This window comes from Oncorhynchus masou, chromosome 21 (genome assembly GCF_036934945.1).
Source record: "Oncorhynchus masou masou isolate Uvic2021 chromosome 21, UVic_Omas_1.1, whole genome shotgun sequence".
NCBI classification, from domain to species: Eukaryota; Metazoa; Chordata; class Actinopteri; order Salmoniformes; family Salmonidae; genus Oncorhynchus; species Oncorhynchus masou.
In genome coordinates this window covers 48,570,298-48,586,153 of record NC_088232.1, presented here as the reverse complement: position 1 = coordinate 48,586,153, position 15,856 = coordinate 48,570,298, and the positions used below count along the sequence as shown (strand labels likewise).

The 15,856-nt window shown below is 43.6% G+C and overlaps 1 protein-coding gene across 1 annotated transcript; it reads right to left on the bottom strand.

The window, feature by feature from the left end:
• Positions 1–907: 907 nt before the first annotated feature.
• LOC135508442 (YTH domain-containing family protein 2-like) lies at positions 908–13,740 on the bottom strand. The gene is made up of 6 exons (XM_064928627.1): positions 13,354–13,740; positions 13,108–13,132; positions 11,774–11,853; positions 9,472–11,124; positions 5,427–5,495; positions 908–2,185 (listed from the first exon to the last, which is right to left on the bottom strand). Exons 1-6 carry the CDS (start codon positions 13,378–13,380, stop codon positions 2,162–2,164), a joined length of 1,878 nt encoding a protein of 625 aa, XP_064784699.1. The 5' UTR covers positions 13,381–13,740; the 3' UTR covers positions 908–2,161.
• Positions 13,741–15,856: the final 2,116 nt, after the last annotated feature.

Sequence of the window (15,856 nt, the reverse complement as noted above, 5' to 3'; positions counted from 1 at the left end):
CGGAAGAAGTTCCATTTCTTAACGATCTCTACAGCTTCTGTCCAAAAACAAATCCTGTGAAATAAGGTCAACACATACTGGAGGAGTTACTGGCTAGCTACAAGTGGCTAGCTTAGCTAAAAAAATAAATAAACTGTCAGTTGCAATGCACAAGGCCAGAATGACACGGTGAACCACCAAAAAAGGTACACCCCATTTCTGTTAGAAAATTGAGAAAGGATTGGACCGTTTGTGTGCCCAAAGTCGACCGTTAGAGCTAATTTCCTGCATTTTGCCATCTCTTATGATGCATTCATATGCCATCTGGGGACCCAGACCTTGATTTTAAAGACATTATTGGTCAACCTGGCAATTTTGCTCATGGACCAGTGAGATGGATGCATTTGAAGTTCTGTAATTATGCCATAATCCACATGGAGGTCTGTAATTTCTGGGCCATAACGTCAGTGACAAGACATAGCATTCTGATTATCGTAAGCATGCATGTTGAGTGACACTGCACCGAAGTTAATTCAAGATATGGAAAGCGTGTTTCTCACGTCTGCTAATGCTATACAGGTTGTTTCAGACATATTTAAAAACAGCAAGATGCAGTCATAAATACAGGCCTACATGTTCAGCATCACCAATGACAAAATCCTAATCTCACTTGCCTGAAATACCCAATTGTAGGTTGAAATTTACTACAATGCTACCAGCCCCAGTTTCAACAGGAACATACTTGACAGTGACCCAAGATCTAGTAGTTGTTGATGCGGCGTTCAGCATGATGAAAAGATCACAAGCAAGAACACAGCTTCACATTGCAAACACCTACTGACGTCACTCGAGATGATGCTGGTCTAATAACAGGTTAACAAAGCAGCCCTTACCAACACCCCCGCAGTGGAGTTACAAGAAGAGAAAATAGCAAGATTGACTTTATTATTATTATTATTATTATAATACCACAGAGCAAAGCCAGTAGTGTTTTCACCAACATTGACATTCTGCAAGGGTGGTGGTGTTATGGTAGAGCAGGCAGTGGAAAGAGACAGTAGTGGTTAGTAGTAAAAGAGGGATGTTTGGGGTATAAGTGTGTGTGTGTGTGTGTGTGCGCGCGGAATATGGCTTCCTTACCAAATAAAACATTTACCCTTAAAAAAAAATAATCTGAAAAGGGGATGCACACAGCATGAAAAGTGCTTACAGTCAAACAAGGGGAATGCACACGAGTTCTTGCTGAGTATACGACGTTTATTACTTTGAACTGATTAATAGAAAGAATGGGGGGGGGGGGGCAAGGCCACTCGCGTCGACGCGGTCTTTAAGAAAACGGAAGGAAGAGGAAACAAAAATGGCAGGAGGAAAGCAGCCAATAAAAACATTAATAAACCAGTCCAAGAAAAAGGGCAAATAAGTTCTGGTCTGCAAACAGCCCAATTTTGTACAATTGTACATAAAATTATACAATGACCAAGGCTAAACGTAACAAATCTTGTTGCTTTCACCCCCCCTCCGCCCCCCAACCTTAACCCCCGCCCCCCATACACTCTGCCCAACACAAAAAAACAAACAAGGTCATCGCGATCATTTGTTTTAGTTCTTTTTTTATAAACAGATGGAAGCATATGAAAAAGAAACTTCTTGAAGGAAACGATGACAGGACCCACTACAACAAATATCCACTGAGGAGACCCCACGTCCTGATTGGATGATCTAATCTCCCACTGGAGGAGGAGGTTCACATAATGACCCGCCTGGACTTCCGTCCACTAATAGTAGCCGTAGTAGATGACAAAAAAAATGTCCACTATTATTTTGCATGAGAAGAATTACAGACTTGTTTTCAGACTGTAAAAACAGGCGGGGGAGGGGGGAGCACATGAGTAAGAAAAAAAAGCATGTAGTGGAATGGGGGGGGGGGGATTCACCTAAGGATGCTATGCATCAAAGTTGTAGTCCTATGAATAATAATTTCTTTTTATTTTACTACAAGTTCAAAGTCAGTCTTTTAAAGTAAAAAGAAATCAAGAAAGTCTTCATTTCGTTGTTTTTTTTTGTGTGTCCTTGGTTAATTTTTTTTTTTACCCCATTTAGAATTTCTTGAAATATCTGAATGTGATGGGGGTAGAAAGGGAAGAGAGGGGCCATTGCAGTCTTTTGCCCAAAGCAGTGACTGTTACTTGACACGTCCTTGGCGTTCCTGTGGGACACAGAAAACAAGAGTTCAGTTTGGGTACTCGCATCAAAACACACAAGACTTCAGAGATTCAGGGTTTTTCCAGTAAAACAAAAATGTTGCAGATCATACTTAATTACCATGCTCCCATCAATGGATGTAAGAGTAGAGGTTGTGGTTCTTCACATAATATTTAAAAACAGAAAAAAAATATATATAAAGTTTCCACCACACTGAGAACCCATATCTACTGGTACCAAGCCAAGCATATCTCCCTACCACCAGGTCCCAACAGTCCAGCAGAATAGTTCTACATGAATAAACAGGATATGTATAGCCAACAACACGGGAAGGCAAGTAGATTCAACTGTGGGACTATTTCTGTCAGAGCGTATTAAAATCAGGGGGACAGAACATAATTCTAGTACTTTGTACACTACAAATTGACCACAACTAAGTCCCCAAAAAGTATTTTTTCAATGTAATCAAAGATCATACATTTTTATTATTTTTTTTTTTACATTTTTTTGGGTGGGAATACTTGAACAGATTTTACCCCAATAATGTTCGAGATTTCCTGGTGATACAAAAATAAAATGTTTAAGCAAAACTAAAACATTTTTTAAATCAGCTTTGGGCAGTGGTGGGCCATCAGAGCCAGCAAGGCCTTCTCTGCTGGCCTAAACATCTTCAGAATATAATTTAAAAATATATATTTTCCCACAAATATGTATTAAATTATTCCCCAGAGTAAGAGTTACACTCTTCATTTCATAGCGTTCCTCTTGGTTGCACTGCTTCCAGCCCCAGGTTGAGATTTGGAGGGCTGGTCTTTGTTAAGATATTTTATCCAATCATATTCAGCCATCATGTGTTGCCAGGGGTCTAACATCTGCCCTCAGGCCTTCAGAAATCAACAGTGCGGGCACTTGTAGCTTAAAGTGAATGGAAATTAAAATTTAGTGTCAACCAATCAGCTTTAGAGTTGGCTATTGTACACCTGCTGGCTGGCTCCAGTGTTACACAGAAGCCAGCTAGCAGGCGTAGTACCTGCACATCTTTTGATTGGAAACTGAACTTGATCAACGAATTAATTCGCATACTACTAAACTGTTTTTTTTCAACCCACAATGGCGGAAGGAGAAGATATCGATTTGGTCGAGGATATAATTATAACGCCATTCTCAAGACAAACTTTTCAAGAAAAGTTAGACATTGTCAGGAGAGGTAGACGCCGACGCTACAAAGCCGACGCTACAAAGACAGGCTCCGAGAAGCACTGCAAACTGTACTGCTGGGAATGCCTATTATTTGCAAGTGATCGACTTGGTGTTTGGAGCCACACTGGCTTTGCAAACCTGAGTTGTCTAACCAAGGCAGCAACGAGACACCAAAGTACGGCTGGGCCCTTACAATGTTGCTTTTGAAAACTTTTGGGGACACCCGAGTGGATCTACAGCTCAACGAACAAGCGCGCAGGGCAACGAAGCTGCACAATGAAAAGGTATTGTACTCTTCCCCTGCAATTCTCTGAATAAAAATGTCAATTTCAAGGTGACGCAACGCCTGGTTATACTGCGTTTGTCTAAATGTATAGTGTCTAGAGCCATGGCATCATAATGATGGTAATAAGAGGTGGATTAATTCGGGTGGGACTGTGTAGGACTTCCCTGAAGGCCCAGGCCCCAGAACCACGGCACGCTACTGGCTTTGGGGGACCTAGCATACAACATTCAGTTCTAACCACTTTTTCAGACATTTGCAATACTCATCCGTTGAGAGACATGGGCCATTTGCAGTGGTGTAAAGTACTCAAGTAGTACTTTAAAGTATTTTTACCGCAAGTAGTTTTTTGGGGTATTGATATATATATATATATATTTTTTTTTTTGAACCAACTTTTACTTCACAGGTTGGCTCCCGAGTGGCACAAAATCTTAATTATTCATTTTGGTTGCCTATCCTGACGTGAAGTTTGTTCTATAGAAAGTATTTGACTCTAGTGACAAAATTAAGGAAAGTGAAGGGATTTCGGCAAGGACATTTTCTTGCCTGCCGAAATCCTCACCCTTTCAAATGTCCTTAATTTTGTCACTAGAGTCAAATACTTTCTATAAGAACAAAATTCACAACAGGATAGGCAACCAAAATGAATAAATAATGTATGTGTATTATACTAAACATAGAGGGAGTAAAATGCAGGCAAGCAAACATTTCAGAACTACCACTAGTCGAATAAGACATGGGAGAGATGACGAATTGTGGCAAGAGATTTTTCAAGACGAATACACTTGAAAACAAAATAGCCAATCTGAAAACTGCAGATATTACTAGTGCCTCTCCCGCGATCAAACCGCCATACATTTTTTACATGAAACGCAGCCTAACGTGATAATTTTGACAGCTGCCTTGAAGGACATAAATTAAAATAAATTTAAAAAAAAATGCTCTCTGCAACTCAGATCAGTGAAATATAGGCTAAAAACGGACAACGGAGTGAAGAGCAGAAATCTCAACGAGCAAGCAAGTCACAGCAATGAAGAATTGAGTGTGTGCGCGCATTCACGCAAGGGGGGGGGGGGGTTCGGCACAACACCTGTTTCAGACGTGTTCCCGTCGGTCAGTCACCGGGATCAGCTTGTAACAGTCACACTTCGTGATAAAGACAGTGTAAGAACTTTGTCGGAGCCTACGATCGCACTTAGCTGTACTTAAAAATAAATCGCCAGACTTAGATCCTGTCACATGGAACAAGCAAAGACTTCCGACAATCGTTTACAACCTAAGAATTTGCCCGCGACTTGGACATTTTGTCTTGAGGCTGCAAAATTGTGACATAATGTGGTTAAAATTGTATGGTCTGTGCGGGACCTTAAGGCGTCCGTCTGACAAGGAGAGCAGAGAAACAGTAGGTTTTTAGATGCTACACTGGACACATCATTAGTAAGCCACTTTATCAAGCCACGCATAGAATTCTTGTAAATAGAACCAGAGGATAATTTATTGAAATGAATTGCAAGAGTGTCATCTACTGTAGCAGGCCTGTTAGACTGGGTTTACACTCCACCAAGTGTTCTCCGTAAATAAACCCCACCGACACTAACGTAAAAGTCACAAAATAATGGCATGAACCAAAATCTCTGTGCAGTGTATGGTGAAGTCTCAAACCGTCCGTGGAGCCTCTACGGAGTACACCTAATGGAGAGTAATTCCACACTAAAGGTTAGGCCATTACAAGAGCGATAAGTGGGGGCGAGGTCATTACCTGAAGTCTGTAATGACTCCTGCTGGGTATGGGGTTACTGGGGTACGGCTCGCTACCCTGGACCTCCACCTGGTAACAGAACATCAGGCTTTAGTTTGGAACAAAACAGGAAAGGGAAAACCAATCTTGGGCATACATGCATCAACAACTTAACTGATTTACAGTAAGTGGACTCAGGTATCGAAGTGGATACAGATGAAACATTACAATTGAAATCACAAAATCAAAAGTGATCACTAAAACATTAACATTTTACTTCATTGGTAAGTTATCACAAAGATCATTGATGATTTGAACGGTCAGTATCCCGCCTTGCTCTCTTGTGCACATGCCTCTGTTCTCCTCTGACCTCGTAACCTCTAAAAAGGCATGGTAATATTATACAAATTCCAGTCAGTAACCAGCGGTAAATCACCAACCTGCATCAATGTGTTAACCACAAAATTAAAGACAAAACACAGATCTCTTGATTGTCTAGATAAGAGGAAGCAGTACTTAACGCTGTGATAAGTTTATATTTGACAGCAAGTAAATATGTAGCCTTTTCAGAATATGTATGAGGAGTTTGCTGTTCAAACACCACTAGGTGCAGAGCAGACGGAACATAGTAAATAGGCATTTTAACATCCTAGATTTAGCCGGTGGTAACTCGTGGAATAGACACTGGCTGAAACGCGGTTTTAACCAATCAGCATTCAGGATTAGAAGCACACGTTGTATAATGTGAAATACCCCCAGGTGCAGAGCAGTTTCCTTGCCGCAGTAAATAATGCAGACCTTGTTTCGCACACACAGCCTCAGTCATGCAATGTGGATATACTGATGGAAAAGGCCGCTACGCCTCTAAAGTAACCGTCCAGTGATTTCATAGCAATCTGGAAAATTACAATACGAGTTAAATAATTTGCAATTTTCTGTGTTGGAATGGTGTGGGCGTACCCCAACAGAATGGTGGGTACCACATATTGGCCAACTCATCCTCCTTAAAGAGGATTACATTATCCAATTAATTTTTTTTTTTTTTTTTACACTGTTAGAGGTGGGGGTTCTGTAGGGTTTTATTCCATTTATGCTTAGGCCACAAATAAAAGCATAGGATGAGTCAACTCCTATCCAAATAATGTGGTTAACAGAATAGGAACTTTGAGATTTTCACTGAACGGTTACTTTAGAAAATACATTTGTCATCACATACCAGTATGTAAGGAAGCATGGTTTGAGCTTCCACAAAAGATTGACGGAAACACGAGGCTGAAATCATTGAGACATGCTGTCACAAAAAGAGCATTAAGACTCAAATATAACCCAATAACTAGGCCTGTTACAATGTAAGGAAAACTGTGTCGTCTTCTCAGAGGTGACAAACAAGCACTCTGTGGTCTGTATAAAAACAGGCGGTAACACAGAGATATAGACCTAAAGTGAGTAAATGACTTAAATGTGAGTAAATGACTTAAATGTGAGTAAATGACTTAAATGTGAGTCTAACTAACAATAATCACTCAGATGAACACAGCTCCAGCCAGAACCAGAGCCAAAAACATAAAGCACCTCAAATTCATATTTGGACCTTGAAACCAGTTCTACTGCTCCCTCCCATTCTGATTTAGACCTGGGTCCCCAGGTGGGTGCAATGACTTCTGAGCTAGAAAGGCAAGAGTAGCCCAGACCTTGTGGGGTAAAGGGTTGAATAACCCTGCTTACAGGCTTATCATCCTAATTAGATTGCTATATTGAAGGACACGTTAGCAAAATCTTTTTCAAACATGTTGCATGGCTGTGTAGACGTTGGTACACTGGGAACAAATACTTGTTCAACACCAAATAATTAACATAGAGCATATGTTTCCAAAAGTATATGGACACCATCAAATCAGTGGATTTGGCTATTTCAGACACCAGATGCTTACAGGTATATAAACAAATAAATATATATTTTTAACTTAAAGAGCACAGCCATGCAATCTCCATAGACAAACATTGGCAGCAGAGTGGCCATAAGAGCTCAATGACTTTCAACGTAGCAATCGTCATAGGAGGCCTCCTTTCCAACAAGTCAGTTTGTAAAATTTCTGCCCTGCCAGAGCTGGCCCGGTCAACTGGAAGTGCTGTTATTGTGAAGTGGAAACGTCTAGGAGCAACAACGGCTCAACCATGAAGTGGTAGGCCACACAAGATCACAGAACGGGACCGGCGAGTGCTGAAGTGTGTAAAAAAAATAATCTGTCCTCGGTTGCAACACTCACTAACGAGTTCCAGACTGCCACTAGAAGCAATATCAGCACAATAACTATTCGTCCGGAGATTCATGAAATGGGTTTCCATGGCCGAGCAGCCGCACACAAGCTTAAGATCACCATTTGCAATGCCAAGCGTCGGCTGGAGTGGTGTAAAGAGCGCCGCCATTGGACTCTGAAGCAGGGAAAACGCATTCTCTGGAGTGATGAATTATGCGTCACCATCTGGCAGTCTGACGGACAAATCTGGGTTTGGCGGATGCCAGGAGAATGCTACCTGCCCGAATGTAGTGCCAACTGTGAAGTTTGGTGGTGAGGAGGAATAATGGTCTGGGCCCCTTAGATCAGGTGAAGGGAAATCTTAAAACTACAGCATACAATGACATTCTAGAAGATTCTGTGCGACCAACTAAGTGGCAACGGTTTGGGGAAGGTCCTTTCCTGTTTCAGCATGACAAGGCTCCCGTGCACAAAGCGAGTTACATACAGAAATGGCTTGTTGAGATTGGTGTGGAAGAAGTTGACTGGCCTGCACAGAGCCCTGACCTCAACCACATCGAACACCTTTGGGATGAATTGGAATGCCGACTGCGAGCCAGGCCTGACGCCCATTATCAGCCCCAACCTCTAATGCTCGTGGCTGAATGGAAGCAAGATCTAGAAGAAAGCCTTCCCATTACAGTGGAGGCTGATATAGCAGGAAAGGGGGGGGGGGCGCAACTCCATATTAATGCCCATGATTTTGGAATGAGAGTCGACGAGCAGGCGTCCACATACTGTTTGACTGGAGGACCGATGTAAACATACATTTAATAATGTGAACAGAAGCCTCAGTCAAGAATGAGGGTTATGTTTTGGATAAGATGACAGGTTGAAGCATAATTATGAATATTTTAAACATTTTGGGAGTCAAAAAAATAAATAAAAGGTCAATGATAAAATGCATCTTGGTGATCACAAGGGACTTCTGGCATTTTGTTTACATGGCTCCTGTAAAACCTTTCCACTTCCCCTTTTAAAATTGTATAAGGCAGTCCCTCCTGGATTTTTGCGAGCACTGAATTTTTGGCAAGATCAACTATCACATATTATGCGAGGGCTCACAATGTCAACCGATCCCCTCCCTTTTGCCACATAAACTGGCTTAATAAAGCAACACGTCAAAGTTGCCACCAGTCATTGCAAATTGCCATGCAGTGTCAGTCACAGCAGAATCAGCCATCACAAAACAACGCTGTGGAATCCTGGAGGGACTGCTATGGTGGCATCCTCTATAATTAGAGCAGTGATTTGGTAGACCAAGCATCTGAAAAATTTCCCAAATAACAGTAACAAATACATCAATTCCTAATACACAATGGGCACACATTTCCACAAAGACAAAAATGTCACATTGATCATCAATTGGATACCGAATGGTTAATACGCATTGCATTACATTTCATATGGACACACCTAATCAACACTGAGGTCAGCATTCGTAAATCACAAATCAATGTGAGATAAATCGCACATGAATAAAAAGTAAATAAAAAAAAACTTGTTTTTAATATTATAACTTGGAAGTTACTTGGTTTCTGGCATATCCACATTCTCTGTAGGAACGGCACGTTGTAAGATGACCACACACATATCGACTGATAACCTTTTTCAATTATTGCACTCGTCAACTGGATTTTTTTCCTCTCGAGATGCTGTCAGAACCTTAGCGCACACAAACCCATGGCTTCCCATAGCACTCCCCAAGCACACAACCCAAGATGTAGGGCCTATTTGTTACCCCAGATGGGTGGAGGGCAGGCCTTTACCTTTTTCACACAGTCCTCCTCCTCTTGGCGCTTCTCGTAGTGGGAGAAGTCGTCAAAGATGGAGGTGGTGTGCTTGTAGCCGGCGATGATCTTCAGCACCTGCCGTGCCTTGTCCAGAGGCACCTCCTGTGTGTCCCGCGAGTTGGTCACTGGCTTATTCTCGTTGTTCTCCAGGCGGATGTGCCGCAGCTGGCTGTTAGGAACGTCCTTAACGAAGATCCAGCGCACGTCAAAGCGCCCCTTCCACTTGTCCTGCGACCACACGCCGGCGCAGGTATTGTAGTCCACGGGCGAGCGCATCTCTGCCACGCCGCAAAAGTGGCCACTGCCATTGACGCTGAAGAGCAGGTAGAGGGGTCCCTTGGCACCCAGAGAGCGGTAGGCGGCGTCCAGCCGCTTGTTGCCGTGCTCCGTGCTGCACCAGATGTTGTACTTGATGGAGCGGTGGATGTCGTCCTCGGAGTAGCTCTTGATGATGAACACACGGCCCTGCTTGAGATTCCAGTCAAAGTCTTTGGGGTTGTAGTTGTTGACCAGGCGCAGCTTCTCCAGCACCGGGTGGGGCTCTGAGATCACCAGCACCCCACCCACGCCCGAGTTGGGGGGCGACTGCCCCGCCCCACCCACGGCATCCCCAAAGCCGTTGGCACGGTTCCGTGGAGGGACCCAGCGGGTGGGCTGAGATGGCTGGGTGGTGGGCGGGGGGCCCTGGGAAAGCTGCAGCTGCCCCCCCATTCCCTGCTGCCCGTTGGGAGGGAATTGGTGCTGCCCCAGCTGGGCCGAAGAAGCCACCAACTGTCCATTGCTGAGGGGCAGTTGCGGGGTCCCTCCGGCCATAGTGCCGGGCTGAGGTGAGGCCTGGTTGGGCGGCTGCCCGTTGCTGGGGAGAGGCGCCTGCTGGGGGGTGGACGCTTTAGACATGGTCCCCTTGTTGTCCCAAGTGCCAATGTCCATGTTGTGTTTGATGGGCGGAGGGGGCAGGTTGGTCCCCGCTATGCCACCCTTGGTTTTCAGCTTGGGCTGAGGCTTGGCCGGCTTGCTGGCAATGTCCGCCCAGGAGGCGGGCTTAGCGGGGGCGATGGACACGGGGGGCAGTGGCATGCAGGGAGCTCCACCAGAAACCTGGCTGTGGCCTAGGGATCCCCTGGGGAGGCCAGAGCCCACCACCTTTGGGGCCCCCATGTCCCCGGCACCGCCACCAATCTTAAGTCCAGCCATGCCCTGGTCCAAGCTGTTCATGCCAGGTGCCTTGTTGAGGGGCTCGTTCTGGGCGAAGGGGGACTGTCCGTCGATCATGGCACCCCCTAGCGAGCTGGGTGCGTAGGCATAGCTACTGCTGTAGCCAGAGTTCTGCGTAGACTGTCCCTGAGAGCTGTTGTTGCCCCAGGCAGAGAAGTCCATACTGCTGGGAAAGAAGTTGAAACTGTGCTGGCCCAAGAAAGGGTTGCTGCCCAGCGGGCCTGGCTGGCCGAACATGGGGTCAGGCAGGAAGTGGTGCTCCCCGTTGCTCAGCTGTCCATATGAGGTCAGGTAAGGCATGGGAGGATCGCCCCCGGTGGACCATGCTGCCTCATTCAGGGAGTAAGAGAATCCTATGGATGGGCTGTAGTAACTGGGCATGTAGGAGTCCGACATGGCCGTATAGGCATTGCTCTGCGGAGAGAAGAAAACCCCGGGTTAGCCTACTGACAGTTTCAATCATTACATTACAAAAAGCAGGGCATCGATCTGATGGCTATCCTCGTTTGGAACTCTGTCAGCCTCGGCTGCCGCTTAGACTAGGACGACTGTGGCCACTTTCACACCAGTGAACTGCTTTATGGAGGAGAAAACAGTGGCATTCCTTTGACTGGAGGAATACAGGCTCCATTGTGGCCCATTTTTCTGGGAAGTGCCCACCACTGAGGGCACCCAACAGATGTTACAACGAGATGAAAGACAGTTTAACTGCAACTAGAAAAGGAAATGGACTGTGCAGTAAATTGGGGGAAAGAAGAGGCTTTAAGTGCTAAAAACATGATGAATTGCAACAGTATAAAAGTAATTCACTGTAAAAAATATACAGTGAGATCTCCCCATGGAGATTTCCCCTATGGATGACTAATGTAAACGTACCAGTGGGAGTTTTACCCATCATAACCTAAGAGTAATTTAGCTTGTTGAGCATCATCATCATTTCTATTAGAACTGAGGCCCTGTCAAAATGTTAAGTGAACGAACGCTATTTACCTGCAGTCCAAGCAGGCAAATGTTAGGAACAGTGTGGGCCTAGTCAAACTGATGGCAGTGGACTGGTACTCACCTGTCTGGCCTGAGGGTTCAGGTAAGGCTCAAACTCATCATCATTCAAAGTATCCTTTTGGGTCACAGCTCCGTTTTGCACTGGAAAGGAGGAGTACAGCGATGTAAGAGACAACTCTTGGATACATATTTGTGAATAAAGTTGAAATAGTCCATGCAACTAATCATAGGCCTACATATTCACAGCTGGTCATGAGTGTGACAGAGAATAAGAGCCAGGAAGTCATGAAGCTTGATGAGACATCGATAGCATTGCACAACTACAGTTCACAGCCACACAACATGCTGTTTTTTAATACATGGAACTTGTTTAACTCAACAATAGTCATCTTTCATGCTATAGTGTACTATAGTGTACCACGTATAAAACAAATAACACTAGGTCTTCGGGGTTAATGCTAGATACGTTTTTGTTGACAGATTGTAACTGCAGCACAATTGATACATGCAGAAGCGGCCTGTATCACAGTAAATCGGTTGCAACCATCAATTGTCAGTGAAATCGGCGAAACGAAGTGCAGTATAATATTGTTTCTAGCTACAACTTGAAGGGGAAAACGCCATCAATTTGTATTTAATATCGGTGATTGTAGTTATGACAAATCTTAGACTTGTCAAGAGTGTTTCAGTTCGTCCTGACACAGATTAGCATAATGTGAAAATGAAAATCGCCAAACTGGGAAAACAGGCATGGCTAGTAAACAAAGTTGCCTCAAAACATTGTAAGAGAACTGAAACATTGTAACTTCGTGGTTTATATGACAATATACGTGGTACTGGTTGGGTGAGAACAGCATGCTGGAAGACGTGTCACTGGCAGGCTATTCATGTGTATATTCACGACCGCGAAGAATCGTTTATTAAAAAAATACTGAGGTTAGCCAACAACATGTTTATTTTTGCGTGGGAGATTGAAGCCTAACTTGATGTAAACACATTCGATTATCAACTTAATCATTTGCAAAGCGATGCTATCATTTAACCAAGGAGCCAGTAAGCCACTAGCCATCTGACTAAGGAAATGCCTAACCAGCTAACTTGCTAATGTAGCAGCTCATGTTAGTTAGCTACCAATGCTAACAGGATTGCCTCAAAATTCACAATGGTGTATTCACACAAATGACACTAAATGTCATTTTTTTAAACAAACTAAACTAAAGATTAAGTAGTACCAATTTATCGGAATATTTTTCACATATCCAATCAACTATAGAAGCGAAAAATGGGCGCAATGCGAGATTGGCCTGCTATCTGGCTAACTATCATCACATCCGCGACCACACAGAAGAAATCCGCATACAGAGACAGTAAACTTGTCATGTTACAATAGCTTACCTTTGTTTCCTTGGCCTTTCGGTCTCTGGATTGGGTCCAGGTGATTCATGAAGGTTTGATTTATGAGAAAAGAGGAAGGGGAAAAAAATAAAAATAAATGAAGAAATGTATATTCACCAGTCAGTCCTTTAGCAGGTGGTCAGGCCTACTGCACTAACGTTAGCCAGCTACAGAGAGAGTCACCGCCTCTGAAACAAGCTACCCTGGTTACCTCTCGATAGATATTCATAAAGTGACTCTCTTTACCTGTTCAAGAAGGCTGCTGGCTGACATGTCTTTCTCCCTGGAGCCTCTTTTTTTTGTATTTGAATTTTTTGTTATTATTTCTTTAAGTGGCAGGGTGTATGAAATGTATATTGAGAGTTAGTCAAGAGTCCCTGTCTCTCTACAGAGCATAGAATCTACACAATGGCGGGATGCAGCTCTCTCAGCGCTGAGACTTCTTCAACATGGCTGAGCGCCTGGGTTTATCGATGGCGTTTATTTATGACGAACATGCGCCCCTCAACGGCATGGAGGAACTATATGATGCAGGTAAACGATCTATATGAAAAACAGACATTTAACATATTGTAATAATTGTTACAATAGATACGCGGAGATTGTCTCATAATTAGGAAAGTAGCTATATTGACTTAGACCAGGGATGGGCAACTGGCGGCATGCGGACCGCCCCCTTTTGTAGGGCCGCGGATGAATTTTCCAAAACGGGAAATGTGTTCGTTTTTTTAGGAACTCAGTCATTGTCTCACCTTACTGTCTAGAGTTACAATACTATAATTCACAAGTTGCATTTTTGAAATTTGGTTGTATAATTAAGAAATAATGCACGAGAGGTTGTGGTAAATGGCCAATACACCACGGCTAATGGCTGTTCTTATGCGTGACGCAAGGCGGAGTGCCTGGATACAGCCCGTGGTATATTGGCCATATATCATAACCCCCTGAGCTGCCTTATTTACTATTATAAACTGGTTATCAACGTAACTAGAGCAGTAAAAATACATGTTTGTCATACCCATGGTATAAGGTCTAATATACCACGGCTGTTAGCCAATCAGCATTCAGGGCTCGAACCACCCATTTTCTAATTGCAGTTTTTCTCTTGTTATGTCAGTCACTACAGTTATACGCACGAATAGTCAGATGAATATAATAGTTTGATTTAAACGTTTACATGCTTTTCAAGAATAACTATTTCCATATTATTCGTGTTTAAATTTACATAGACACATCTGAAATCAGATTCATTGATGCGACTTTGATAAATGCAAAGAATCGGTAATCAAAATATATGTTCTAACACAGCAACCATGTTATTTTTGTGAAGCATATTTGATTCTGAGTTTGGACATTTAAAGTCAACCTGGACTCAGGGGAAGACATAACATAGTAAAAGTAAGTCTGTGATGTTTTGTATGGTAGGTCAAAATCAAATGAAATGTAATGTCACATGCACTGAATGCAATTGGTGTGGACTTTACAGTGAAATGTTATCTTAAAAGCCCTTCCCAACGATGCAGAGTTAAAAAATAAAATGGTAACACGAGGAATAAAATAAAATACACAAGAATGGAGCTCTATACAGGAAGTACCAGTACCACAGTCGTGTCATCAGCAAATGACGGCAGTGTAGCCTAGTGGTTAGAGCGTTGGACTAGTAACCGAAAGGTTGCAAATTCAAATCCCCAAGCTGACAAGGTACAAAATCTGTTGTTCTGCCCCTGAACAGGCAGTTAACCCACTGTTCCTAGGCCGTCATTGAAACTAAGAATTTGTTCTTAACTGACTTGCCTAGTAAAATAAAGGTAAAATAAAAAAATAAAAATGTAATGATGGTGTTGGAGTCATGTGTTGCCAACCAGTTGTGGGTGAACAGGGAGCACAGGAGGGAACTAAGGATACACCCCTTGGGGGCCTCCGTGGTGAGGGTCAGTGTGGCGGAGGTGTGTCATGACCAGCCTTCCAAAGCACTTCATAATTACAGTTGTGAGTGCTACAGGGAGATGGTCATTTAGGCAGGTCACCTTGCAGCTTTTGGTGGACAGCTGGAATGATGTTGGGATTATAGACTGGGACACGTAGATACGGTATGTCTGTGAAGACACTGGCCCGCCGGTCTGCGCATGTTCGAGAACACGGCCTGGTATTCCGCCCGGCGGCTTTGTGATTGTTAACCTGTTTAAACTTTTTGCTCACATCTGCCACGGAGAGCGAGATCACGCAGTCATTCAGGAAAACAGGGTCTTTTACTCATGGAACAGTGTTATATTCCTCAAAGCCAGCATAAAAGGCATTTAGCTCGTTTGGGAGATCTGCATCGCTGGGAAACTCACGACTGTGTTTGCCTTTGTAATCCGTTGTCCTCTGCCAGCCCTGCCACATACGACGAGTGTCAGAGACAGTGTAATAGGATTCCACCGTCCTCCTATATTGTCCTTTTGCATGTTTGATGTCTCATCGGAGGTCGTAGGGCGCTTTCTTGAATGCGTCCATGGTCTTGTCCCGTTCTTTGTAAGCAGTAGCTCTAGCCTTTATCCCAGCACGGATATTGCCTGTACTCCATGGTTTTTGGTTTGGATACGTTCTTATGGTCACTATGGGGACGACATCATGTATGCACTTATTAATGGAGCTCGTGAATGCTGTGCTCGTAAACTCTTCAATGCTAATCGGACAAATCCCGGGAACATATCCCAGTCTGTACTAGCAAAACAATCTCGCATCTGCTTCATCCAACCACTTCTGT

Excerpts from the sequence above, each read along its gene's own strand:
- LOC135508442 (XM_064928627.1), bottom strand. The coding sequence starts at position 13,380 with ATGTCAGCCAGCAGCCTTCTTGAACAG. Across the intron at positions 11,854-13,107 it reads GAAAGGCCAAGGAAACAAAG|TGCAAAACGGAGCTGTGACC; the intron begins GTAAGCTATTGT and ends CCTCCTTTCCAG. Across the intron at positions 2,186-5,426 it reads GGAGTCATTACAGACTTCAG|GAACGCCAAGGACGTGTCAA; the intron begins GTAATGACCTCG and ends TGTGTCCCACAG.